The sequence below is a fragment of the Vombatus ursinus genome, unplaced genomic scaffold, assembly GCF_900497805.2.
Source record: "Vombatus ursinus unplaced genomic scaffold, bare-nosed wombat genome assembly UNPS02014807.1, whole genome shotgun sequence".
Taxonomy (NCBI): Eukaryota; Metazoa; Chordata; class Mammalia; order Diprotodontia; family Vombatidae; genus Vombatus; species Vombatus ursinus.
In genome coordinates, this window is record NW_020954585.1 from 24,215,556 (window position 1) to 24,238,726 (window position 23,171).

A 23,171-nucleotide genomic window follows, 5' to 3' on the forward strand; every position below is an offset into this window, starting at 1 on the left:
AACTCTGTCTGTGTAAAGATTATGAAACTTTACTTTCCAAAATCTGGTTTTGTGAAAATATCGTACTATTTCCAAAGGTTGACGGTCTTTTTAATTTCCAAAAGGGACTCAGAAAATAAAAATTCTTTGGTGTCAGCATGCACATAGCAAACAAAAAAAAAATCTCTACAGAGAGATGTCTCATTTCATCCAGTAGCATACTGGAGGAGAAGAGTGAGTCAGCCTATTCCTTGATGACCTGCTTCAAAATGTCCACGATTCTAGAATGTGTCATATCATTTTACAATGGAACTGCTTCCAGATTTTCCTCCATTGTGGACCACAAACTATTTTGACCATTGACAGTACAGATGGCTTTACTGAAATCTGTCCAGGAGTGAGGGGATTTTTTTTGCTGGGTAGTTCAGTAAGCAGCTTTATGAGATGTTTCAAGAAAAAGTTTCTGTGAAATGGCAAATCCAAGTTTGGAAAGTGTCCCAATTTTTTCAAATTGAGCTTTCTTTGCACAGAAAGAATTCACATCTTTATATGCATTTTCAGTATATACATGTGAGGTGCTGTTTCAGTTTTCTTGGCTTTATACTCTCATTCACAAGAGTTTTTCTGCATGCATGTGTGCGTGTGCGTGCACACACACACACACACACACACACACACACAAACCAGTGTTGGCTTTTATGTGATATTTTATGTTCATTACTTCAGGTGAAACTAGGCAGCTTGGTGGCACAATGTATAAAGTGCTGGTCTGAGTCAGGAAGACCTGAGTTCAAATTTCTTATTAGACACTTATCAACTGTGTAACCCTGGCCAAGTCACTTAACTTCTGTTTGCCTCAACTTCCTCAACTGTAAAATGGGGATTATAATAATACCTACCTCCCAGGATTATTGTGAGAATCAAATGAGATTATATTTGTAAAGTGCTTGGTACAGTTTTTGGCACCTACTAGGGCTATATAAATAGTAGCTATTGTTACTAATATTTGCCGTATAATATAGTCTTTATACTGTTCTTTGACATTTCAACTTAAATTAGGTCAACAAAAATATAAATAAAGCTAAAATAAAATAATTTGATTTGTTTAATTTTTTTGGAAGCTCAATATTTTTGTATGATTTTTAAGTGATTTGCTAAATCTCCATAGAAATAAATAATTTGTATGAGATATTCAAGAAATTTGTATGATAAGTAAAATAAGACAAGTTTTACGATTTGTAACCAAAGTTTTTTTTTGTTGGTTTTTTTTGGGGGGGGGTGAGGCAATTGGGGTTAAGTGACTTGCCTAGGGTCACACAGCTACTGAGTGTTATGTGTCTGAGGCCTGATTTGAGCTGAGATCCTCCTGACTCCAGGGCCAGTGCTCTATCCACTGTGCCATCTAGCTGCCAAACCAAAGCTTTAACCCTTTTAATGGCTTTTAACCCTCTCATAGAAACATGGATTACAGTAGTAGCTTAGGCGTTCTGTTCTTCCTGGAATTTGGCTGCTGTTGTGTGTGGAATTGTATCCTAGAAATAATGTTTGCAGTTTTCTCACAAAACTGTTTTTTAAATGAGCAGCATTTTCACAAAATAATAATGCACGAAAGTCACTTGAACAACATGCTATGTATACATGTCTTTACTTCATAACAGTGTACAAAAGGAAGAATGAAGAAGAAAAATAGAATAAAGAACCTCTCTTCACAGAACTTATAACACTGTGCGAGATCTTTATCACTGTGTAGTCTATTGGCAGTAATAAGCTCCTTTAAATAACACACTTCAGCAGTTATCGCAACCATCAAATGTGTCTGAACTTGACCTGGTCTACATGTGTAGTCCATATGCCTATATATGTTATAAAAGGCTATGTTACCTTAGGGAAAGTTAAGATGTTTTTATTTGAACTTCTGCTTTTGCAAAATGAAAACAACTTATCTCCTTCCATGTATTTATTGGTAAACAAGTGTACTTAGGGAATACTGGAAGGCAAAGTAGATGTCTGGGTCACCAGTGTAAGAACATGCAACTTCACAATTTGGTGACTGAACAACTACTAAGCACAGTAGTGCCCTGGCCAGTTTCTTTGCATGAGCATCTGTAGACAGGACTGGGATCACATGAGATCTAGTAGCAGGTCTAATAACTACAATAGTTTTGAAGCAGTTTGAGCATAAATGATATTTTGAGATATCTTTAACAAATGTAACGTGATGTGCTATCTGTGATTTCTATTGGTAACAAAGCCACAGGTACTGGTAATACTACTATGATTTATTGCCTATGCGTTGAGAAAACTAAATTGATACTGTATCTTTTTTCATTGATCCTATTTACAAATAATTGATTTTGTCCTGTAACTGCCTAAGTTATGGTTCTTTGTCTCTGAACGTAGTTCAGAAATTCTGCTGGCCTGTAATGAGTTCCTTTTAGAAATGCAGCTCTCTTGCTAATCGCTGTTCTATTCTTGCCTTGAAGAAATCTGCTATCCTTCTTTTTGTAGTGGCAAAGAATTGGAAATTAATGGGATGCCCCTCAATTGGGGAATGGCTGAACAAGTTGTGGTATATGAATATAATGGAATACTGTTGTGCTATAAGAAATAATGAGCAGGCAGACTTCAGAAAAACCTGGAAAGACATATATGAACTGATGCTGAGTGAAATGAGCAGAACCAGGAGAACATTGTACATAGTAACAGTCACATTGTATGATGACTGAATTTGATAGACTCAGCAATGCAAGGATCTAAGACAACTCCAAAAGACTCACGATGGAAAATGCTATCCACGTCCAGAGAAAGAACTTAGGAGTCTGAATGTAGATGGAAGCATACTATTTGTTCTCCATTTCTTTTATTGTTTTGTTTTATTTCTTCTTTCTCGTGGTTCCTCTCATTAGTTCTAATTCTTTACATCATGACTAATGTGAAAATATGCTTAATATGAATGTGTTATTAGAGCCTATATCATTGCATGCCATCTTGCAGAAGGGGGAGGAGAGGGAGTGAGAGAAAATTTAAAATTCAAAATCTTATGGAAGTGAATGTTGAAAACTAAAAATAAATAAATAAATTAATAATAATAATAAAAAAAAGAAACCTGGTATCTTTGAGGGATGTGGATGAATGAGTCAGGTCCATTATCTTTACACCACCAGGCTATCCTTCAAGGATGTCTGACTTGCTATCCAAAGAAATCTAGTCCACTATCTCTAACCTTGCAGGTGGATTCAAAACAGAGAATGCTTCTTAGTCACAGGAGGGGTGTTATTGCTAGCTCCTCATTCCCAATTTGCAACTAATAATTGTCCCCCACACCTCAACTCTGTAACTAGTCATAACTTGTTCCCCATCTGTGAAGTTTTCTTCTTTGTTCTGTACTCCCTCAAAACTATTTAAGGGAGCTGTCCACCTCATTCGGGGTCTTAGCTTTGCTAAGGAAGCTGAGAGCCTATTTATTGATAAATTTGTGCTTTACTAAGAAATTGATCGTGCTCAGAACTTTGTGCCTAGGTTTACCTTAATTTTAACTGTTATAGCTTATAATTGACAGAATTGCAAAGCTTCATTTAGAATTTGGTGGCAATAAAGATGCAATTTTTTTTCCATCCAAGTTCATGGACCCTAAATTAAGAACCTCTGTCCTAGAGGTATAGGGAGCCACTGGAGTTTATTGAGCAGGAAGAGAGACATGGTTAATCCTGTGGTTTTGGACTGTCACTATGGCTGCTTTATGGAGAATGGTTTGGAGAACAGAGAGACTTGAAGCATGGAGATTAACTAAGAGGCAGCTATTATAGTGTAGGTAAGAGGTGCTGAAGGAGGGAACTAGGATAGGTGAGTTGAGAGGTGACAGATTCAAGAGAGTTTGAGGAGACAGAATCAACAAGACTTAACAGCTGATAGGTTATATGAGGTAAAGGAGAATAAGAAGTCAAGAATGACAATGAAGTTGAAGGCCTAGGTAATTAGGAGAATAGTAGTACCCTCAGCAGAAATAGGGAAATTTGGAAGATGTGTGGGTTTGGGTTTGGGTGAAAAGATAATGAATTCTGTTTTAGATGTGTAAAGTTTGAGATGCCTACAGAACATCTTGTTTCAGATGTTCATTAGGCACTTGGTACTGCAAGACTGGATGTCAGGAGGGAGACCAGGGAAGGATGTATAGATCTGGGAGTAATAGATGATGTTATATTCTAGGTAAATAACTGGGTATGTACAAAATATGTATAATATAAATGAGATTATCTCAGAGATGGGACCGTAGCTTGGGCATACAGAATGGGGCTCCTCTGGAAGGTGAGATTTGAACTGAGTCTTCAAGGATACCAAAGAAGCCAGGAGTCAATCAACATACATGTCAATATGCCAGGCACTGTACTAGGTTTGAGATGACAAAGAAAGTAAAAAAACAGTTCCTACCCTCAAGGAGCTCACATTCTAATGTAGGAGTAAATAGGCAAATAACTATGTACATATAAGAGATGAGGGTGTATATTGTGTGTACATGTGTACGTACATGTGCATGTGCGAGAGAGAGAGAATGAATGAATGAATATAAATAGAAAGTTATTTCCAAGGAAAGGCACTAGTATTATAGGATACTAGGAAGGGCTTCTAGCAAAGGGTAGGGTTTTAGCTGAGGCTTGAAGGAAGTCATGCAGGCCAGGAGGCAGAGATGAGGAGGAAGAGAGTTCCAAGCATGAGGGATGGCCAGTGAAGTGGTGCAAAGTCTGAAAATGGAGTGTTGTGTTTGAGGAACAGCCAGGAAGCTAGTGTCGCTGGATCTCAGAGTATATGGAGTGTGAGATGTGAGGATGTGAGAATACTGGAAGGACCACGGGTTTGAAAGGGCTTTGAAAGCCAAACTGAATTTTATGTTTGTTCCTGGAGGTAGTAGTGAGCTGTTGGAGTTCATGAGGGGAGGGATGTGTGTGTGTGATATGATCAGACCTGAGCTTTAGGAAGATCACTTTGATAGAATGGAGGATGGGCTAGTGAGAAGTGAAATTCAATAGTCTATGAAATATTAATGAACATCACATAGAGAAGGCACATGGTGGGTATGTGTGGGTTTCAGTATATGACTGACAAGAAACTCTAAAGAACAGAAGTAAAAGATGTCATTAAGCAGTTATATGATGGGAAGAAAAAAATGGGCTGTTCAAATGGAGAGGGATAACAGATGGGTGCCGTAATGGTCACCTGGTACCCTTTCAGAGTCAGAAAACAACAAGGAAGGCCTCCATCACATTGGTTGGCTTCCCTCATGGGAAGACCGAACAGGAGTTGCACAGGAAGGGCTGACATAGTTGTGTAAGATCTGCATCATGAGAGGGAACTTTTAAATTGTGATCACGGATCCATTTGAGTATTGTCTTTAAATGAACAGACAATCCTAGGATTAGTGTCCTAGTGAAATAACTCTATTAAATTCAGTCCTATTCCTGCCTGAGCCAACAAGAACAGAAAGGTAAATATAAAATTTGGCAAGGGATAACAAGAAATCTAAAATGGAGAGGAAAACAGGCAGTATAGACATGAAGTTCATTTTTTCAACAATCTAATTATTTACCTGTTCTGAGCAAAAACTTTTGTGCTAAGCCATTGAGGCTGTGTTTGGGGCGGGGGGTGAAGACCCAAATAATTAAGACATTTCCTTATAAGTTCCTCATGGAGCTTATAATTTAGTAGAAAGAAACAAAAGCCATGAAGAAGCGAGAGAATTATTCCCATTAACGGATAGTAGTCAGGAAAAACTTAAAATTAGAATCTTTTTCATTATTTTTTCTCTTGTGGTCAAGAAAAAACACTGGCATCTCCCCACTTGCTTTTCAGTGTGATTGAAAACAGTTGTCTTTTTACAGTTTCTACTTATTGACAATAATATGGATTGTGAGGGACTCTCTGATGTTGGCACCTACCAGGTTGGGCGCTGTGGCTAGAGTAGGGTAGGATCTGGGTATTTTGGAAGTTGAGGCAGGGGCTGTGGTAGGCAGAGTCGTGGTGAACTGGGATGGGCTGGATACGGAGAAGCCCTGAGGCAATGGGCAGTGCTTGTGAGATAAGCTGGGTACAAGGAAGTAGCCGGAGCTTGAGCTCCTGAGGCAAGGGGTGGTGCCACGTGGGAGTGGGACTGGCAGAGGACTGAGTTCCCTTTGCTTAGTCCCCTCCCTATATGCAACGTCATCCCCAGACGCCTCTTGTGACCTTCCTGACTTCCTGGGTCCCTTTGTGCAGCACTGACCCCAGACCCCTCCTGAGTCTGACTTCCTAGGTCACGTACTCTTGTCTATGCGCCATTCCCAGATGCCTCCTCCCTGTATCCGGTCCTAGCCTCCTACGTCACTCCCTCCCCCTTGGTGTGCTAAACTCAGACAGCCCCTTCCGGTATCTGACCCTACAATCATTGGCTAGTAAGCGGGCTGGGGAGGAGGGGCTAGGTAGGTTTTTAGGAACAAGCGTGGTCAGATCACACACGCGCTGTCTCCTGGCTCCTGCCCTGTTGCTCTGGCCTTGCTGCTTGGGCTTGCTATGATGGCTTGCTGTGATGGCCTCTGAATAAAGCTCTGGTGTTGGCACCTCCCGATGGCTCGTCTCTGTGTGGTTATCCGGCAGAGGACTGAAGACTCGAGTGTGAGTAAGACTCTGGTAGTGTGCTTCTTATAGGAGGAGCGGGTACTGGTGTACGGCCGGCAGAAGGTCGGCATGCGGCCAGTATAATGGATTCCAGAATTTTGTTCTTTTCCATTGGTATTCATAAACTAGGTGGCCTGTAGTAGCTCTTGATTCTGGCATATGTCTTCTTTTAAAAGACTTATTTCTATGTGACCCTTGCTTTATAATTATTTTCACAAGCCTTAGAGGTAGTAGCGATGAGGAGTGAAGGTGTACCTGCTGAGGCATACCAAGGATCAACTCTGTTAATCTGGTGTAAACAAAAATGAGACGTGCTATTTTCCTAGGTGTAGAGAGCCATGATGGAGAAACTGCTGAAGTTTGTCAAACCTGACAACCAGTACCGACTTTTGGTGATTTATGTGGGGACAGATGATCCTAACCAGAAGGATCTAAAGAAGCGTTGTTAGGAGTTGTGGAGATGTTGGTAAGAAGCTGAAGACCTTAAATGTATAGGTTGATGCCAGTTAAAGGTAGAGGAGTCAGGAGAGAGGCAAATTTGGAAAGTAAAGAGCTGGTTAAAAATTATGTCTGAGAATAAGGTTTGTGTTCTGGATCATGGCTTAAAATATAGAAATAATGGTTTCTTGGCTCAGGGTAGTGTACCCAATTGAGGCTAGTAGAAATATATTTGCTTGTCATCATGTTAATCTGATCAATTTCTGCTTATACTGATGAACATAGTGGAAATAAATCACACTTTTGTACCGACTGGGTCCTTACAGCTGCATAATGTCACTTAATTTGGCCTCTATTCCCCTTCTCCTGTCTCTACATTTGAAAAAATCAAGGATATTCATCTTGAACTCCTTCCCTTTCAATGTCAACCTCAAAATCCCTTTGCGGGATCTTTATACATCATCTATCCTTTTTATACTCTTCTCTGAGGAAGGGATAGCCTTTCAAGTCAAGATCGATCTCTCTACTTATACACTTGGTGTTCTTCTCTCCTGTGTTTGCTGGAAGCTTTCTTCATTGACCATTTCTGTTGGACATTTCTCCCTTGACTAAACACATCCCCTCCAACATTGAAAATATTGCTGTCTTTTGTATCTTTGCCCATTTTTAGAGTATGAGTGAAACGTCAGAGTTGTTTTAATTTGAATTTCTCTTATTAGTGATTTGGAGCATGCTTTCTTATGGTTCTTAATAGTTTGACTTTCTTTTGAGAAAAAACTATGACAGTTACACATTTATATTGCTTGATTTTAATTTGATGTCATTTTATAATGATAGGACTCACTTAGACTGAATGATCCAAATGCCCATAGAAGCATATCAGTTGGTGTTGACAGTGTCAGGCAGATAAGGCTTACAGCTTTTTGATTGGATGAACTTTTTACCCACTGAAGGGCTTTGAGTCATTCTCCTGCTGCTGCCTTAGTTAACATTAGATCCTTCCTGGTTTGTGGTTTCAATAAAGAAACTCCCCCTTCCTGAGTTTCACCCAAACCTGATATCAATAAGGGATTCCAAGAACTTTTCTACCACGTCTGGGCCTGATTAGGAATGCCCTCTCCTACATCTGGCACCAGTTGCCTGTTCTCCACCAAGCCCATTCTTAGGGTACATAATTTTGCCACCTGAACCCAAACTTTGGTCGTGTTCCCTTCCCAACACATCTTTCTCAACCTCAGGCTCGTGGAACTTTCTTGCATGTAGGAACAAACCTTGTCTGTTTATATTGCCATAATGTGTGTATCCTTTTGCTGTGTTGCATAATAATAAAACTTGTGATTGTATCATTTCCTGAATACCAGTTTCTAGAAATCTGAAACCCAGGTTTAGCCTGAGCCATAAGAGGTCAAATAAAGCAATATCCTTTGATCACTTATTTATTGGGTTTTGGTCACATCTCTATATTACCACCCCTTCTGCCTTGCCCCCTCCCTCAATCTATTTATGTATACGTATACACACAGATGCGTGTGTGCTTGTGCGACATATGTATATGCATGCATATATATCTGTTAATCGTTTATGTATCTTGGATACCAAGTACTTAGGAGGGAAATTCGATACAAAGATTTCTTTTCCCATTTGAATGCTTCCTTTTTTATCCGTAGGTTCGTTAATTTTGCCTGTGCGGAAGTTTCTCATGTAATCAAAGTTATCTATTTTCTTTTGTAATTTATGAATTTAAATGGTAAGACATTTGGAGCATATAAGTTTAATATTGATGTTGCTTTGTCGGTTTCCCATTTGTCTCCAAATCTCCTCATTGGGTCTGTGCTCTCTCACTCTTCAGGGTTATTTGCCCCCAGGAGCCCTGATTCACTTTCACCTGAGATAGAATGAGTGGTCTCTCTAAATGCCAGATCCCTGCAGATCATATCCATGTTAAGGTTCCTATCTCTCTTCTGTCATATGAGTATTCTTGAGTGGTTTCTCCTTCCACCACTGAAACAGAATTTCCCATTTCTTTCTCCCTTTTCCTCCTTGCCCATTCTTCTTGGTCTAGCTTGCTTTCTTCTTTCTGAGAGAGTACAGGAGTTATTTTCCATTCATTGTTAGCTTTTGATTTGATTGGGATACATCACACAGTCCTCTCTGTATTCTTCCTTCCCTCCCCACTTTTATGCACCTTTCTGTAATTCAGTCCTGCCAAAAAAAAATCGATCTATCTGTAGGCAGGGTGTTAGGTTACTTCTCCACTATTATACCTGTTTGACTTCTTTTACCTGTGTATCCTCAAGTACATCTTGTTTCCCTTGTTATTTTGTTATTTTTGGCTTTGGTTTTACCTTTCTTGAATTTCTGTTTTCTGGGGTGTTTGAGAAGCAAATCTCTTTAGATTTAGTTTTCTTTCTGGGAGTGTTTCAAATGCCCCTTTCTAATTGAACAACTGTTTTTTTTTTTTTTTTTTTTTCCCATTTATGATTTGCCTCCGATTTGTAGGGTAGGTCATCATGGGCTGTATCTTGAGCTCCTTTGCTCTTTTTGAACACATTTTCTCCTGCATTTTCAGGTGGGTGCAAAATGGACTTGTGTTATTTAGACTTCTTCCCTTTATATTCAAAAGTCTTTCTCTTCCTGCTGACTTGCAGATTTTGTTGTTTGTCAGTGAAATTGTGAGGTTAAACCACACTCTGAGTCTTGGAGTTTGGAGGATAGGATTTTTTTTTTTTTTGGAGGCACTCTGGATTTTTTTGATCAGCATTTTATCTTCTGTGTTCTGAAGTTCTGGGCAGTTTTTTTTGTATAATGTTTTTGACTTTTGCTTTGTGTTCTTCTAGGAGACTTATAATCCTTATGTTATTCTTTTGCATCCTGTCTTAAAGATCAATATGTTTTGCTTATGGAGATCATGCTTTCTATTAATGTTATTGTTTTTTGCTTCTCTTCTTCCTCGTCCTTCATTTCCAAGTCTTTGCATTCCAAATCACTTGTCTTTTGTTTCTTTAGTGAGACTTACTCCTACTAATTCAAGTTTTTTGTCTGTTGCCTTTTATTTTTTTATTTTGCTTTCATTATTCTTATTTCTCTTCTAAACCATTCAGGAACGTCCTGCTGTGGTTCCATGCTCTTTTCATTTCACTTTGTCCTTCTATACTTACTTATTCACAGATGCCTGTGTTCTTTTCCCTTTTCTAGAGGCCATTTTCCTGCGTGTTATTAATAGCTTCCCTGGTGGTTTATCTCTTTATGTTTACGGTCTTTAATTGAGTTCTCTTCCTCCCAAGATCTTTGGTAATATCGTATTTTTTTCCTTATTTTCTTTTCTTGTTCATGTTCTTCCTCCCCATTAATGGCAGGTTCCCTAGGGGCTAGATCTCAAAGCTGCCCAAGCTTCCTCCAGAGCTTTGAAATCCATGATTCACCAGCCCAGGTCTATCCCAAATGACTTCTAGGGGGGGCCAAACAGGCCCCAGTTGAATGCTGGGCTCTTTCCCTGGGCCTTAGTAGAGTATCCACTGCCCCTCACACACCTCCTGCCCCATTTTTTTCTATTCCTCAGTTCTTTGGTTGGCTATTATTGTTCCTCACTGCTAGTGCAGCCTGAGAAAATTTCTGCTGTTGGGATTCCGTGGCACTGGCAGGGTTGTGAGGTACGATTGAGTTGTGTTTCAAGTGTGTTGATTGGCTTATGTCACCTTGCTGGCAGTTGGGTGTGGGAGGAGGGGTGTGTGGGGTGTTTGTGACCCCCAAAATGATCAAATCAGAGACTTTTTCTTAAGAAAGGCAAAAAGGAGTTTTATTGCTTTCTCATGAGAAAGGACACACCCAGCATTCCCTCAAGATGGCTCCAGCCAGGGTGTGTGTCTGAGTGTCTTGTAAAGCAGAATATATAGACCCTATCCGCAGTGTCCCCACCCTAACCCCCTTCCCCTCAACCTATTGGCTGGGTATATTAGGGGCACAATCTATTCGCGGAATTCTAACTTCTACGGAAGGAAGTTCAAAACAAGTTAGAGGGGAGTGGTCTCTTTGCACAACCAGAACATCCAGTTTAGCCACATGGAACAACCGGTTTAGCCAGAATGTGCTGCGAGGCATCTGGGTGCAGTCTCGCAACACTCAGAAGTATGAAAAGTAACTGAGGTCGGGGTTAGTTCATTCCCCTGAGGGGGCTTCACCCTATATTATCCCATTCACTCCCTTATCTTGTTTACATATTTGTGTAAACCAGTAAACCAAGAAATCAATTAATCAATAACCTAATCTCCCCCTGTCCTCTTTTCTTATCAATTCTGTGGGAACCAAACTGTTAGCATTCCTCACAGGGGGCATTGAGTGATTGTGTTAAGCGTTAGGGATTAGCCTTTCCTGATGTTCATCTAGGATTTACTTTTTTGGGGTTCTTGGTATCCTAGACTAGGAAGACAGATGAACTTACTTTATCCCTGGCTCATAATTCCTATTTTGGAGTAACTTTAGAGGTCGTGAGGATTGGAGAAAATAGCTAGTCTTTCATTATATTTGGTCATGTGACCTCCAAGTCTTCCAGTTTCTCTTAATTGCCAGATCTGACTCCTCCTTGACCTTTCTGTGTATTTGACACTATAGAGCAAAGGTCTCAAACATGCAATCTTGCCCTGTTCTCCCAATTCCCAAGTGCTGCCAAACCAGATTAAAATATAATTGGGAAATATTTAACAAAATAAATAAAAATACAATGAAACATAGGTAAATGTTAATTTGAGGTTTCCTAGGTTAGTATATGGCCTGCAGGGATCCTTATATGGAGTTTAATGATTCATCATTTCTTAACTTCAGTGATATTATTCTCCTAGTTCTCCTCTTTTGTTGAATTATCAACCATTGTTGATCTCATCTGTTCCTATTATTTTAAGCATCTCTACATAGATGGCTCCTAAATCTAGTGCTGGAGGCTTTTGGATTCAATGGAGTTAGCAACTGAATGATGTTTCCCTTTGGCTTTTATTGATTCTTCATTTTGATACCCTTTTAAATCTTTGCTGGGGAATTTCACATTGTTGCATTTGTTGGAGGTCTGTCTCTTAATTTTTCTGTGCCTTGGCCAACTCTTATTAATTCATAATCAACTTGAGTTGGTAGAGTTTCCCTATCAAGTACTCTAGGTTGATGAAATCACAGGTCAAGCAAGTTTGTTGTGAAGTTCAAACAAGGTAATAAATATACAACATTTTCCAAATTTTAAAGCGATAGAAGAACAGATAATATGTATCTATCTACATAAACACCATATACATACCTAAATCATTATATAGTACTTTCACAATCCTAAAACTCCTCCAATGCCACACTGAGTTCCCCAGCTTTCCTTCCCTTTCCTTTTTGTCTAGACTTTTTAAAATGTTGTAAGAAAGGTTTTAGGGGGTTGGGCTTCCACAGCAGGATAAGAAATTCCAAGATCTTGTGGATAGTCCCTCAACCAATCAGAAAGTGTACCAAAGAGTCTGTAAATGACTAGTTCCTTAAGAAAGAGCCTTGAAGGCTAAACTGGTTGCAACCCATGGGGTTCAAAGAAGGGGCCTCAATAAGGCAAAGGCTTTTCTCCACTGAGTTGCTTAATGAGCTTATTAAATATAAACTGACACACCCTGAGGGTGGGAATAGCCACCGTTTTTTAACATGGGACCCTGAAGTGGACAGAGTTAACAGAACATGGACGAACATGAGATGGGCTGTCCAGAAAGAGTGTAACTCGGAAGAACTAAACCAATCCTAGCCCTGGTGGGTGGAGTATGTATCTTACTGACTATTTAAAAGTTGATTTATACCACTGAACCAGCGCCCACATTTCTGCTTCTCTCACGAGAAGTGTAATGAAGACTTTCCTTCACTCCTGTAGTAGGTTTCTGTTTCAGATTTTTCTAAAAATGTTTAATTGGTTTGTGGTATCCTGTTTTGCTGGCATTAGGAGTAATATACTACATATCTTACTCTGAAAATTACTTGACCCTCAGGGTCCTGTATTGTGAAAATGAATTGATATCCTGTTTTGTTAGTGATTTAAATTGAAAATTTTACATAAAGACTATCCATAGAATAAGTTATGAAAAATTTCATACTGCTTAACTATTTCTTCATTTTATTCTCTGCTGAAAGTAAATTAATTGGCTTTTCCCTTTTTTTGTGGGGTTGTTTTGTTTAAAAATTAGTAAGCTTTAGGCCTAAAGAGGGAGATTTGTTTAAATTGTATCCCTTTCTTCAGGATTTAATTTATTTCTAGTTTTTAAACTTCATTTCTATCACTATCCTAATGTTTTCGTAAGAGTTCTTTACTCGTATATATTCTTTTGGTTGTCCAGGCAGGAATCCAGGTCGATACTTTGGAGAGACCAAATATGGATTCATATGAATGATTAAGATAGTAAACCTAATCCTAATAATAACCAATAACCTTAGTCCTTCCTTTTTGAGTTTCATCTATGACTATCAGAATTTGGAAACTTTGTTACACCTAGACAATATGGGTACAATTCTGAAATGATATTTTGTTGATGAAAAACATTGTGTTTTTTGCCTTTTGCTTTCAGGGCAAGTTCCAGGCTTTTTATCAGTATGCAAAATCATTTAACTCAGATGACTTTGATTATGAAGAACTAAAGAATGGGGATTATGTCTTTATGAGGTGGAAGGTAAGCATTGTACTTTGAGTATTCTCTCAGAGAATTGGGCTTTACTGTTGTCTGTAATTTAAGCCATGTACCCACTCTCTAGAGGGAATTCCTCCTAACCAAAGATTTCTCATATTTAATGTTGAATACATGTTGTTTTTATATCATTATTGGCTAACTCAAGTACAGATCCAGAAGAACAATTACAAAAACATGCATTTTCTAACTACTAATCTCCCAGATGACTTATACAGGTTGAACCAAATTAAGCTACTAAAGCTTAAAACTGTACTAGGACATTTGGGACACCCTGTATTTGATTCAGGTTGTAGTAACTGCCATGTTTATTCTTACCTAAGGTAATATTCAGTCATTCTCATGATGCTGGTTTTCTTTCTAAATTTAATTTTTTTCCATAAGAACTAATACTAATCCAGATGCCATTGACATTACTCTCCCCCCCCTCCCCCTCAATCTTGTATCATATGGTATACTCTTGGCTAAAAGTGGTTTCAGTCCCCTTAAATTTAGTGAGCTATTGATGCTTATTTCAACAAGAGATCTCCAGTGTTACTTAAATAAATCTTTTCTTCAACCATATTCCATCCCTTGGGCTCAATGTAACATTTTAATATCTTTTACCCCCTAACCAAAGCAGGAAATATAGGAACAGGAATAGCATTTGGGTTTTCTACTCAGAGTCCTCAGTGCAGACCATCTGGTCTAGTTTGATGTTTTGGGCTTTTGTTTCAGAAAATATTTGTGTGCTCTGTTTTTAGTACCTTGTCTGCTTTTTATTTAGTTGTAGCATACAACCATATATTAGCAAAATTGCAAACCAAATGTCTTGCAATGGCATATGTTCCTTTGAATCCAGAGTGCTGTTCATTTATTGTGGGAATTCACCTATTTCTTGAAAAGGTAGTTGCTATGGACCAATAATTCCCAGACCTAGTTATGTGATACCCCGATATATTTAATGATCTCAAAGGGTACTGTGAAAGTTGTAATTTAATTTATTTAAGCAATAAAAGTGTTTTGTGGTGAGATGTGGAGAATGGGAAATTTTTAATTTTTTTAAAGATGTTTATAGTTTGGGCCTGGGCACTACCACATGATGCCCAGGTATCCTCTATGTGGTCTCTTGTCTGATCTCTAATAGAATTATTCATTATATCTGTCTATCCTTTGGATTCTAACATGAAGTAATAACTTCCTCTTTCCTTATTTTGATGTGTCATCAAGAGTGATTCCATTCTCAATCCTGGTGAAGGGTTTTTTTGGTTTAGTTTTGGTTTTTGGTGGCAGGCTGGAGTGGATGTGATAAGTTGTCTTTTGGGGTCTTTGCTCTTTAAACATATTCCAGGGACCCCCAGAGATCAAGCCATTCATGTAGACCTATAGTGCCAGACTCAAATACAAGGGGTCCCTATGCTTTTATATTGATTCAAAAGACCACAAATTAACATGACCTATGCTGTATTGTATTTTATTAATTTTGTAAACATTTCCTTCCCAATTATATTTTAATCTGGTTCTGGCCTTTGGGTATATCAGGATGGGGTGGGGGGAGGTGAGTGCTCTGAGTTTGACAGCTTTGCTGAAGACATGCTTAAAATCCAATATATAGTTCCTTTAGTGAAATAAAGACTTATTTTCCTTGGGTCATTTAGTCTGTGGTTTTGGGGAAACGACCATACTATATTTTCAGAGTTGCTATTTTAACATTTTGTGAAAACCAGTAGTGTGTAGATGCTCTTCAGAAGATTTAAGCACCCATAGGTTGCTACTCAGCACACACACAGTGGATTGATTTCAATCTAACATTAGTATTCCTCTACTGAAGGTGTCTAGGACGGCATGATTTAGGGTAATCGCCAAGAAAATTAGTTTCCTCGTTGGAAAGCAATACCTATTTTACAATGGCTAAAGTAATCTTCTTCATCTGTGCAGGAACAGTTCTTAGTCCCAGATCATACAATCAAAGACATCAGTGGTGCTTCCTTTGCTGGGTTCTACTACATCTGCTTCCAGAAATCCGCAGCCTCTATAGAGGGCTATTACTACCATAGGAGTTCAGAATGGTAAGAAAGGTCGTCTCCTTTCTCAAAAGCAAAGATATCGAGGGAATGTAAGCTAAAGACAAAATAGTTCTTGCTATTCTCAAACTTTGGTATTCAGTGCAAGTTGTCCCTCTGTGCTACAAGGAGAAAGAAATCTTCAAAATATGAAGACTTATAAAACAACTTAGATTGTTGTGCCTCACTCAGGTGGCTGCTGTTAAACATTTTTTACCTTTCAGTAATAGATATTCAACCTTGTCCTTCGTGTACCTTCACATTAAATTAGGTAATACAGAACAAAGAGAAATAGGTGATAGACAAAAGAGTAAATGCTAAATATTTAGAAACATAAGATTTAGAACTAGAAGGAACCTTAAAGGTCATCTAGTCCAACCTTTGAGCACTGGCTTTTTGGGTGAGTATATACAGCATTCTTGCTGCTTTGTCAATATTTTTTTTCCATGCTTAGCAAATGACTAGGACTTAGGACAATGTAGATCAAATTGCTTTTTGATATTTAAATATCTGATGTCTTACACGTAGATTGCTGCTTGAGTTCTGCAAAATCATGTTCCATATGGACCTCTGTTCATGTATTATATGAATATATATTATATTTAATGTATGTGTATATTATGAATTATGTATAAAATTATACATTTTATCTGTTAAAATTAACTTTTATGTACTGGCATACACAGCATATGATTGCAACCTGATTTTACTTCAGAGACATACAGAACCTTTTCAACTTGGCTAAAGAGTTGAAGGCCATTAAAAGCACTCACCTTTCATGTGATTTTATGACCACCCTGTGCTGCCCCTGCCCCATTCTTCAGGCTTTATTTGGGAGTGTTCCACTGTGGAATGATGACCAGAGGATGTTCCTTAGTTGAGAGAAATAGAATTGCACAAGATGGAGTCAGTGCTGCTCCAGCATCAGCTTGTCTTGGGCTTTCAGTAGATAACTTCACTGTTTGCTCTGATAAAGCTATAAAAATCTTTTGTATTGCCTTCCTTCACAGAGCTTTATTACCATTTAAGAATAATTAAAGTATTTTAAAGAACAGTTGAATACTGCCAATAATATGTTATTCACTTTATAGAAAATAACACATTGTTTCCATGTGGCCGTGCATACTTTCTGAATTTTCTCTTTATGAATTACATAGGAAGAAAGAGCTGTCCTTTATAGTCAGTTCATAATTTCTTCAGCAGATAGATAGGCAATTTGTAGATTATCCTCTCCTTAGAGCACAGAAATAGAGCTCTAATCTATTTGAATGATTTTTACCTGTTAGCAACCACAGGGAAGATTTTGCAAGAGTGAGGAAATTAAAAGGAAGAGGAAAAAATAGGAGTTGGATTACATATGAATTTAATTTAGCTGTACCATAAAAACTGAGGCATCAGAAATTGAGTTAGAGTATCTTACCCCAATATTACTTGATACTGAGGTACTTAGAAGGTTGTAATGTAGGTTATATGGTGAGTTAATGGAAGTAGTAAACCATGCCCTTTGGGAGACTTCATATGTGAGGTAGGCATGTTATAATTGCTTTATGAATGACAGCAGAATATTTGCAAAGAATAAATTTTATTTATTGCTTAGGCCTTAAGGCCACAGGTTCACCACCCTTGGTTTAGGCTCGCCTAGAAAAATAGAAATGAATTAAATTCAGTCTGCTTAATTTGGGAGAAATTAAAATGAGATATCCTATGATTTTGTGAATTTGGTGTGTTGAATAGTAGGCCTCCAGTCTAATAATTATCCAGGCAGGTTCAAACTTAGAGTTCTTTTTTAACCGTCTCCCATTCTTTACTCTCTCTTCCTCCCCTTTGCAGGTATCAGTCCCTAAATCTGACTCATGTTCCTGAACACAGCGCCCCAATCTATGAATTCCGGTGACAGTTGACTGTTCAGAACAATAACCAAGTAAAACTGAACTTGGCAGAAAAGATTCCAGTCGATCAGGAGAATTGTGTACCTGCCAGAAGTGGGAGATAGCGTGTGCCGGTCTCCTAAGGAGCAGAATCACCAGGTGGCGTCAGTGTCAACCCGTAGAACCCAAGAGATGCAGCTGACTGGGGAGGGGGGAGGGGAAGAAGCACATGGAATTCTTCCTGCTTCTGAGTGGCGATTTAATTTTAATCTGGTTTTTAAGCTACCTTTAAATGCACTTTTCCTTATTGCACAGCTACTTTCTGTATTACAGATATGCCCCTTTCCCCATTCTAAATCCGAGCAGAGTTGATAGTTTCCAGGATGACATGTCAGCATTGGCTTGGTGTGCAGTGTTTTGAACTAACTCTTTCCAATCACAGATTTATGGTTGCAACCCAGTGCCCCTGGTCTGATACTTTGTCTGGTAGCTCAAAAGAAACCACAGCCTAGGTACATCTGTGCATCAACAAAGCTTTGTGCAGGGAATTGTTGAGCCACCACATCTGCTAATGAAGCACATGGCTGAGGCAGTACTGATTCTTGAAGGGTCTAATCAATCTTTAGTTTTGATTGGTTAATGGGGACAACCCAAGCTGCAAAGCACTGGAATATTAACAAGTCAAGGCTAAATAAATAGTTGTTAAGTTCCCTTGGCACACCATTGGGGATAACTAAATTCAAGACTTCCAAGCCCTCAGTTAGGAATGGATCAGAATCCTACTTACTCAGTACATTTGCTCTGAACTTACAGTCTTGAGGATAACACCAAACTCAATAAAAAAAAGAGATTTTTTTAATTACAAAAGTTATTTTTATGGTCCCTTTAGCAAGGACTCTATGGCAAATGCACAATTACTCAGAATTACATTTTATCGTTTTCACATTGAAAACAGCGAATGTTGACTTATTAATTTTTATACCTATATATATATATATATATGTATATTTAATCAACCAGCAGTTTTTGAAACTAGTCATCCTGGTACAAAAGTTTGCAGCATTGCATAAATTAGTGCTAAATAAGAGAACTGTTTTTTGGTCAGTTTAACATTTGTACCTCCTCCTTTTGCTACACAAACCAGTGCTTGACAAACCTTTTTATCAGGCAGAAGGAGCAGTTGTTCTCCTATAACAGTGACTTTGAAATGTTGGGGGATGAGGGGAAACATTAACCATGTTCAAATAATAACCTGAGGCTTGCGTGCGTGCCAAAGTGTGCGTGTGTTGTTTTTTTTTTTGTTTTGTTCTTTTGTTTTTTAAAGATTTCAGAAGCTTCAAAATTGGCATCAGTTGTATATTTGATGTGTAGCTGTCAAATATGTGCAGGGCTTTAGGGATGGCATTTTCTGGTGGTTTCCAGACTTCAATTCAAAGAACAAAAAGGGTAGCTTTAAAACAAAACAGTTGTAACCCAAGGGAACAAACCCGTTTTGAGATTATTTGGCCACTGGCAGTATAAGAAAATGCAAAGCCTTTCACTTAATTGAGTAGTGGAGGATACATTTTATTTAGACAGATACACAAACCAACTAACTTATAATTAATGATACATGTACTGTAACATATCGAAAGGCTAAGTCCTAGGGTAAGCCTTTAAGGAAATATATTTGGGGAAGCAGTAGTCAATGGGCACGTGTTACGTAGATCCAAAATTTAGGGAGCCTGAGAATTTTATACGGAAACATAACCAGCTAGTCTGGTCTAATCAGGGCAACTGAACCATCAGACTCTGTCCCCAGTGACTTATTTTTGTATCCAACATGTCTGTTCTCAGAAATTAGCTAAGACTGTCTGATTTTAAAAACAAAGGCACTGAAATAACTGGCATTTCCTCCTTGTTTGTTGCTATGGTTGAACCTAGCTGATTTCACACTAATGAGAGAAGCTCCACTGCAGCTTTGCTGATAAGCAGATGAATGAGATTTAAAAATCAAGGCAACAATAACAAGAATTGTGTTTGGTTCATTTATTTTAGCAAGTGCTGTTTAATTCCAGTCATTCCTCATGTTGCAGATTTTTTCATCATTCAGGACCCTGCTAGTGAATAGCCTGGCATATGTTTTGTAAACATCTCGAAAAGGCTTAACTTATCAATCCTTCCTTACAAGAGTGGAAGAAGTGGGATGAGACTGCCCTCATGAGTTTGTTGGGTGTGAAATGTTTGGGGAAATTACCGCTTGTCTTTTGGCTCATTGGAATTAAGGAGAAACTGCCAGTTATGATGAAAAGATGAATAAGTAGTAATACTTTTGCTGGATCTTTTGGACACCTGTAATGAAGATTTGGTGATCTAAAAGCCTATCTGGTGGGGACAGAGAAAAGAATTAAGTATTGACTTCCATCTGTTAGTTGACACCTCTAATCATTTATCTTGACTCTTCCCTTACAACACAAAGAATTTACCTTTTCCAGTGTGTTCCCTAAAAGAACTTTGGAAAACTTATCTCCATTTCTAGTTATTTTTATTTCTGATCTGTCAGTAGTTTACATGACTTTGATACTGTGTGCAATATTTTCAATTGTCATTCATACACATAATTAAGAAATATTGCTGATGTTGAATTTTCCATCACCTACTTTCATACCAAACATGCCTGATGTTGGAGAAAGATCTTGAGGAATTTGGTTATTTGTACCCCACTACCCAGAAAATTTTTCTTTTGTGGTCATCAAGTCTTAATATCCTTGGTATTTTGGAAAGAATTCCTTTTTCTCTTAACCATTATATAGCATTTCAGCAGAACTCCAAAATAAATAAGCAGTGCTTAAAGCTAAGTTGTCTATATGCTGGTTATATTATCAAAAACCATTAAGTCTTGGGGTAGCAAAAGGGTACTTAGAATTATCTTTCCCATATGAAAAAGGGAATTTCCTTTCTAAGTCCTTGATCTGATTTTCCCCCCCTCTTATAAAATGGAGTCTGATAAGATAATTTTCAAAAAAAAAAAAAAAGCCATTAAGTATGTTGCATTGCAGTTTAAAATAACTAATGTGTTCTGGAGGAAAAAAAATTTTCATCTTTGAATTTTAGGTTTTTTATTAGATTTAAGTGGATACAAGATATTTTGTTTCTTTATGGATGAATTGTGGAAAGGGATTGGGTGGGAAAAGTATTTTGCAGAGCTATCAATGTCCAAATAATAAAAAATATATAATAAAGGTATTTGAGTGGTGTGTTTGCCCTGTTTTTAAACCAAAACATTTCTGTATTAGAAGAAACCAGCAGCTGTAAAAAGAACAATTGCTGTGTTTGGAAAGGCAGATCATGTTTCTTTCCAATTTTTCTTTGTGTACTGAAATTATCTATGATATAGGAGTTTGTCCAAATAGTGTAAAGCTCATTTTAGGTGGCCCTTGCAGTCTGGTTTCTTTCTTCTTCCAAGTCTTGATATTTGCAACTTTGGGGTGCTCCCCCTCCCCCCGCAACTTTCTGAATATTTCTACTTTTAGTTCCTTTAGAAGTTTAAAAGTAGAAAAGAGCAATTCTTCTCTTAAATATGATTTTTGTCTGCATTTGATAAGTTGAAACACAAAGGAAATATAATCAACACATGGCAAAGTCCTTTCCAAATTTTGTTTTGTTTTTAATTGTGATTTGTATCTTCTGGCCTTATGATATTTAAAAGAAGCAACACTAGCTACAAAGAAGGGGATAGAGTTTCTGTAACTTGTTTTTTTAGTTTGTACTAAAGAACTAGCAAACCAATATCTACACCTATATCCTATGGATTAAAATGGCATTTTTAATCCCGTACTCTCTACCCTAACCCTTTTTGAACACTTTTCCTCTTTTACCATAAGCAGGGACAGCAAAAAATACATATATGTTTTGGGGAGTCTAGAAATAGAGGAAAAAGAATGCCTGTGTCACATATGAAAGTAGCTGCAGCACAGGACAACAGTTATAAATATCTACTAAATTGAAACTCCGAGAACAGCATTAAAATTGCTTCAGTGATGAAATTACAGCAAGCTTGATAATTAAATCTATCAGGAAAAAAGAACTTAGGGGAGTTGAATAGCAATAGTGTAAAACTTCCTCAGGAACACCTTTTCAAGATCTGAAACCACTTGTACATGTGATCTTTCAAGACCTTTAACTGTTAGAAAATCCAAAGTTTCTATTCTATTTTTCCTTCCTTCCTTGGTTCTCTTAATATTTTACAGCAGGCAAATCACTGACCTCTCCTGCCTTTCTGTATTATGCTTGGTTCTGGGGTGACAAAAAGGCATAAAGTGAAAATGTGTTTGAGGAATGGAGTTACTGTTCTTGAAGGGTGGAGAGCAATGCAGACTAACTATAGAGGAACACACCCAGGAGCTTTATACTTCCCTGCTGAGCCATCCCTGATGGTCCTTAGGATGGAGATGACCTGTCTCCTGATGGTTTCCCTCTTCTGTGCTAAATTGTCTGCTGGGTGTGGCAGGGTAGGATCATGAAAAGAGCAATTGCCTTAAAATCCTGGATTTAAATACAGATGTACTGTTTGATTTCTTGCTGCCCCCAAAACAGTAAAACACTAGCAGCCAAGGCAAAATTTTAGCCCTTCTGATACCTTTCTTAATACTAGGAAATCGGCTCAGGTTGAGTAATCTATGGTTTTGACTTGGAGTAGAATTCATTTTTAGCTGTGGATCTGCAGCTGAACCTGGGGTCAGGAAGACCTGAGTTCAAATGTGTCCTCTGACGCTGTGTGAACCTGGGCAAGTCACTTAACTCCTGTAAAACAGGAATAATAGCACCTTCCTCCCAGGCTTGTTATGAGAATAAAATGACATTTTCACAGCACTTCACAAATGTTAAAAAGCACTACATAAATGCTAGCTATTTTCTTATTTAATAAGTATCAAAGTGGCTGAATTGTTTTGGCAGAAAGCAATCAGTGCTTTGATGGCATCAAGGAAATAAGTTGCTTGATCTTGGAGCTGTTTTTCAGTGCTGTTTTGAAATCAATGGCATTCAAGTTAGACTGCACGTTTGTGCATATGGTTGTGAAAAAACATCTTCCTGACAAAGCAAGAAAATCTTTAAAAGAAAACAAAACTCACCCCAAATTGAAGCCTGGAAAGATTAAGTAGTATTTGCCATTGTCCTTCAACCAGACACCCAAGATCCAATGGTTAGGTTCTCTTTGCCTCTTCCCTTCTCCCCCAAATGCTGTTGATTTTAATTCCAAGCATTTCTGGAATTTGTCCACTTTTCTTTGCTCATATGGCAGCTACCTCCTAAAGTCAGGCCATTATTATTATCTTTGTTTTGCCCAATATAACAGACTCCACTCTGGCCTCCCCACCTCCAGACTCCCCTCTACTATCTACCAGTCACACAGCTATCAAAACCATCTTTCTAATATATAGGTGGGCCATGTCATTCCCCTGCTCAGAATCAGATAGGATAAAATAAAATTAGCCTGGCATACAATTTTTACCACAATCTGGTTCCAGCCTACTTGG

At 38.1% G+C, this 23,171-nt stretch overlaps 1 protein-coding gene across 1 annotated transcript in view; it reads left to right on the plus strand.

Moving 5' to 3' along the window:
- Window positions 1-20,880, plus strand: part of GID4 (GID complex subunit 4 homolog) — a 41,874-nt gene extending 20,994 nt beyond the window's left edge. The window contains exons 4-6 of the mRNA XM_027875107.1: window positions 13,629-13,730; window positions 15,663-15,793; window positions 17,618-20,880. Of these exons, the coding sequence (XP_027730908.1) occupies window positions 13,629-13,730; window positions 15,663-15,793; window positions 17,618-17,681 (297 nt within the window). The 3' untranslated portion in view covers window positions 17,682-20,880. The remainder of the gene's footprint in view (window positions 1-13,628; window positions 13,731-15,662; window positions 15,794-17,617) is intronic.
- Window positions 20,881-23,171: the final 2,291 nt, after the last annotated feature.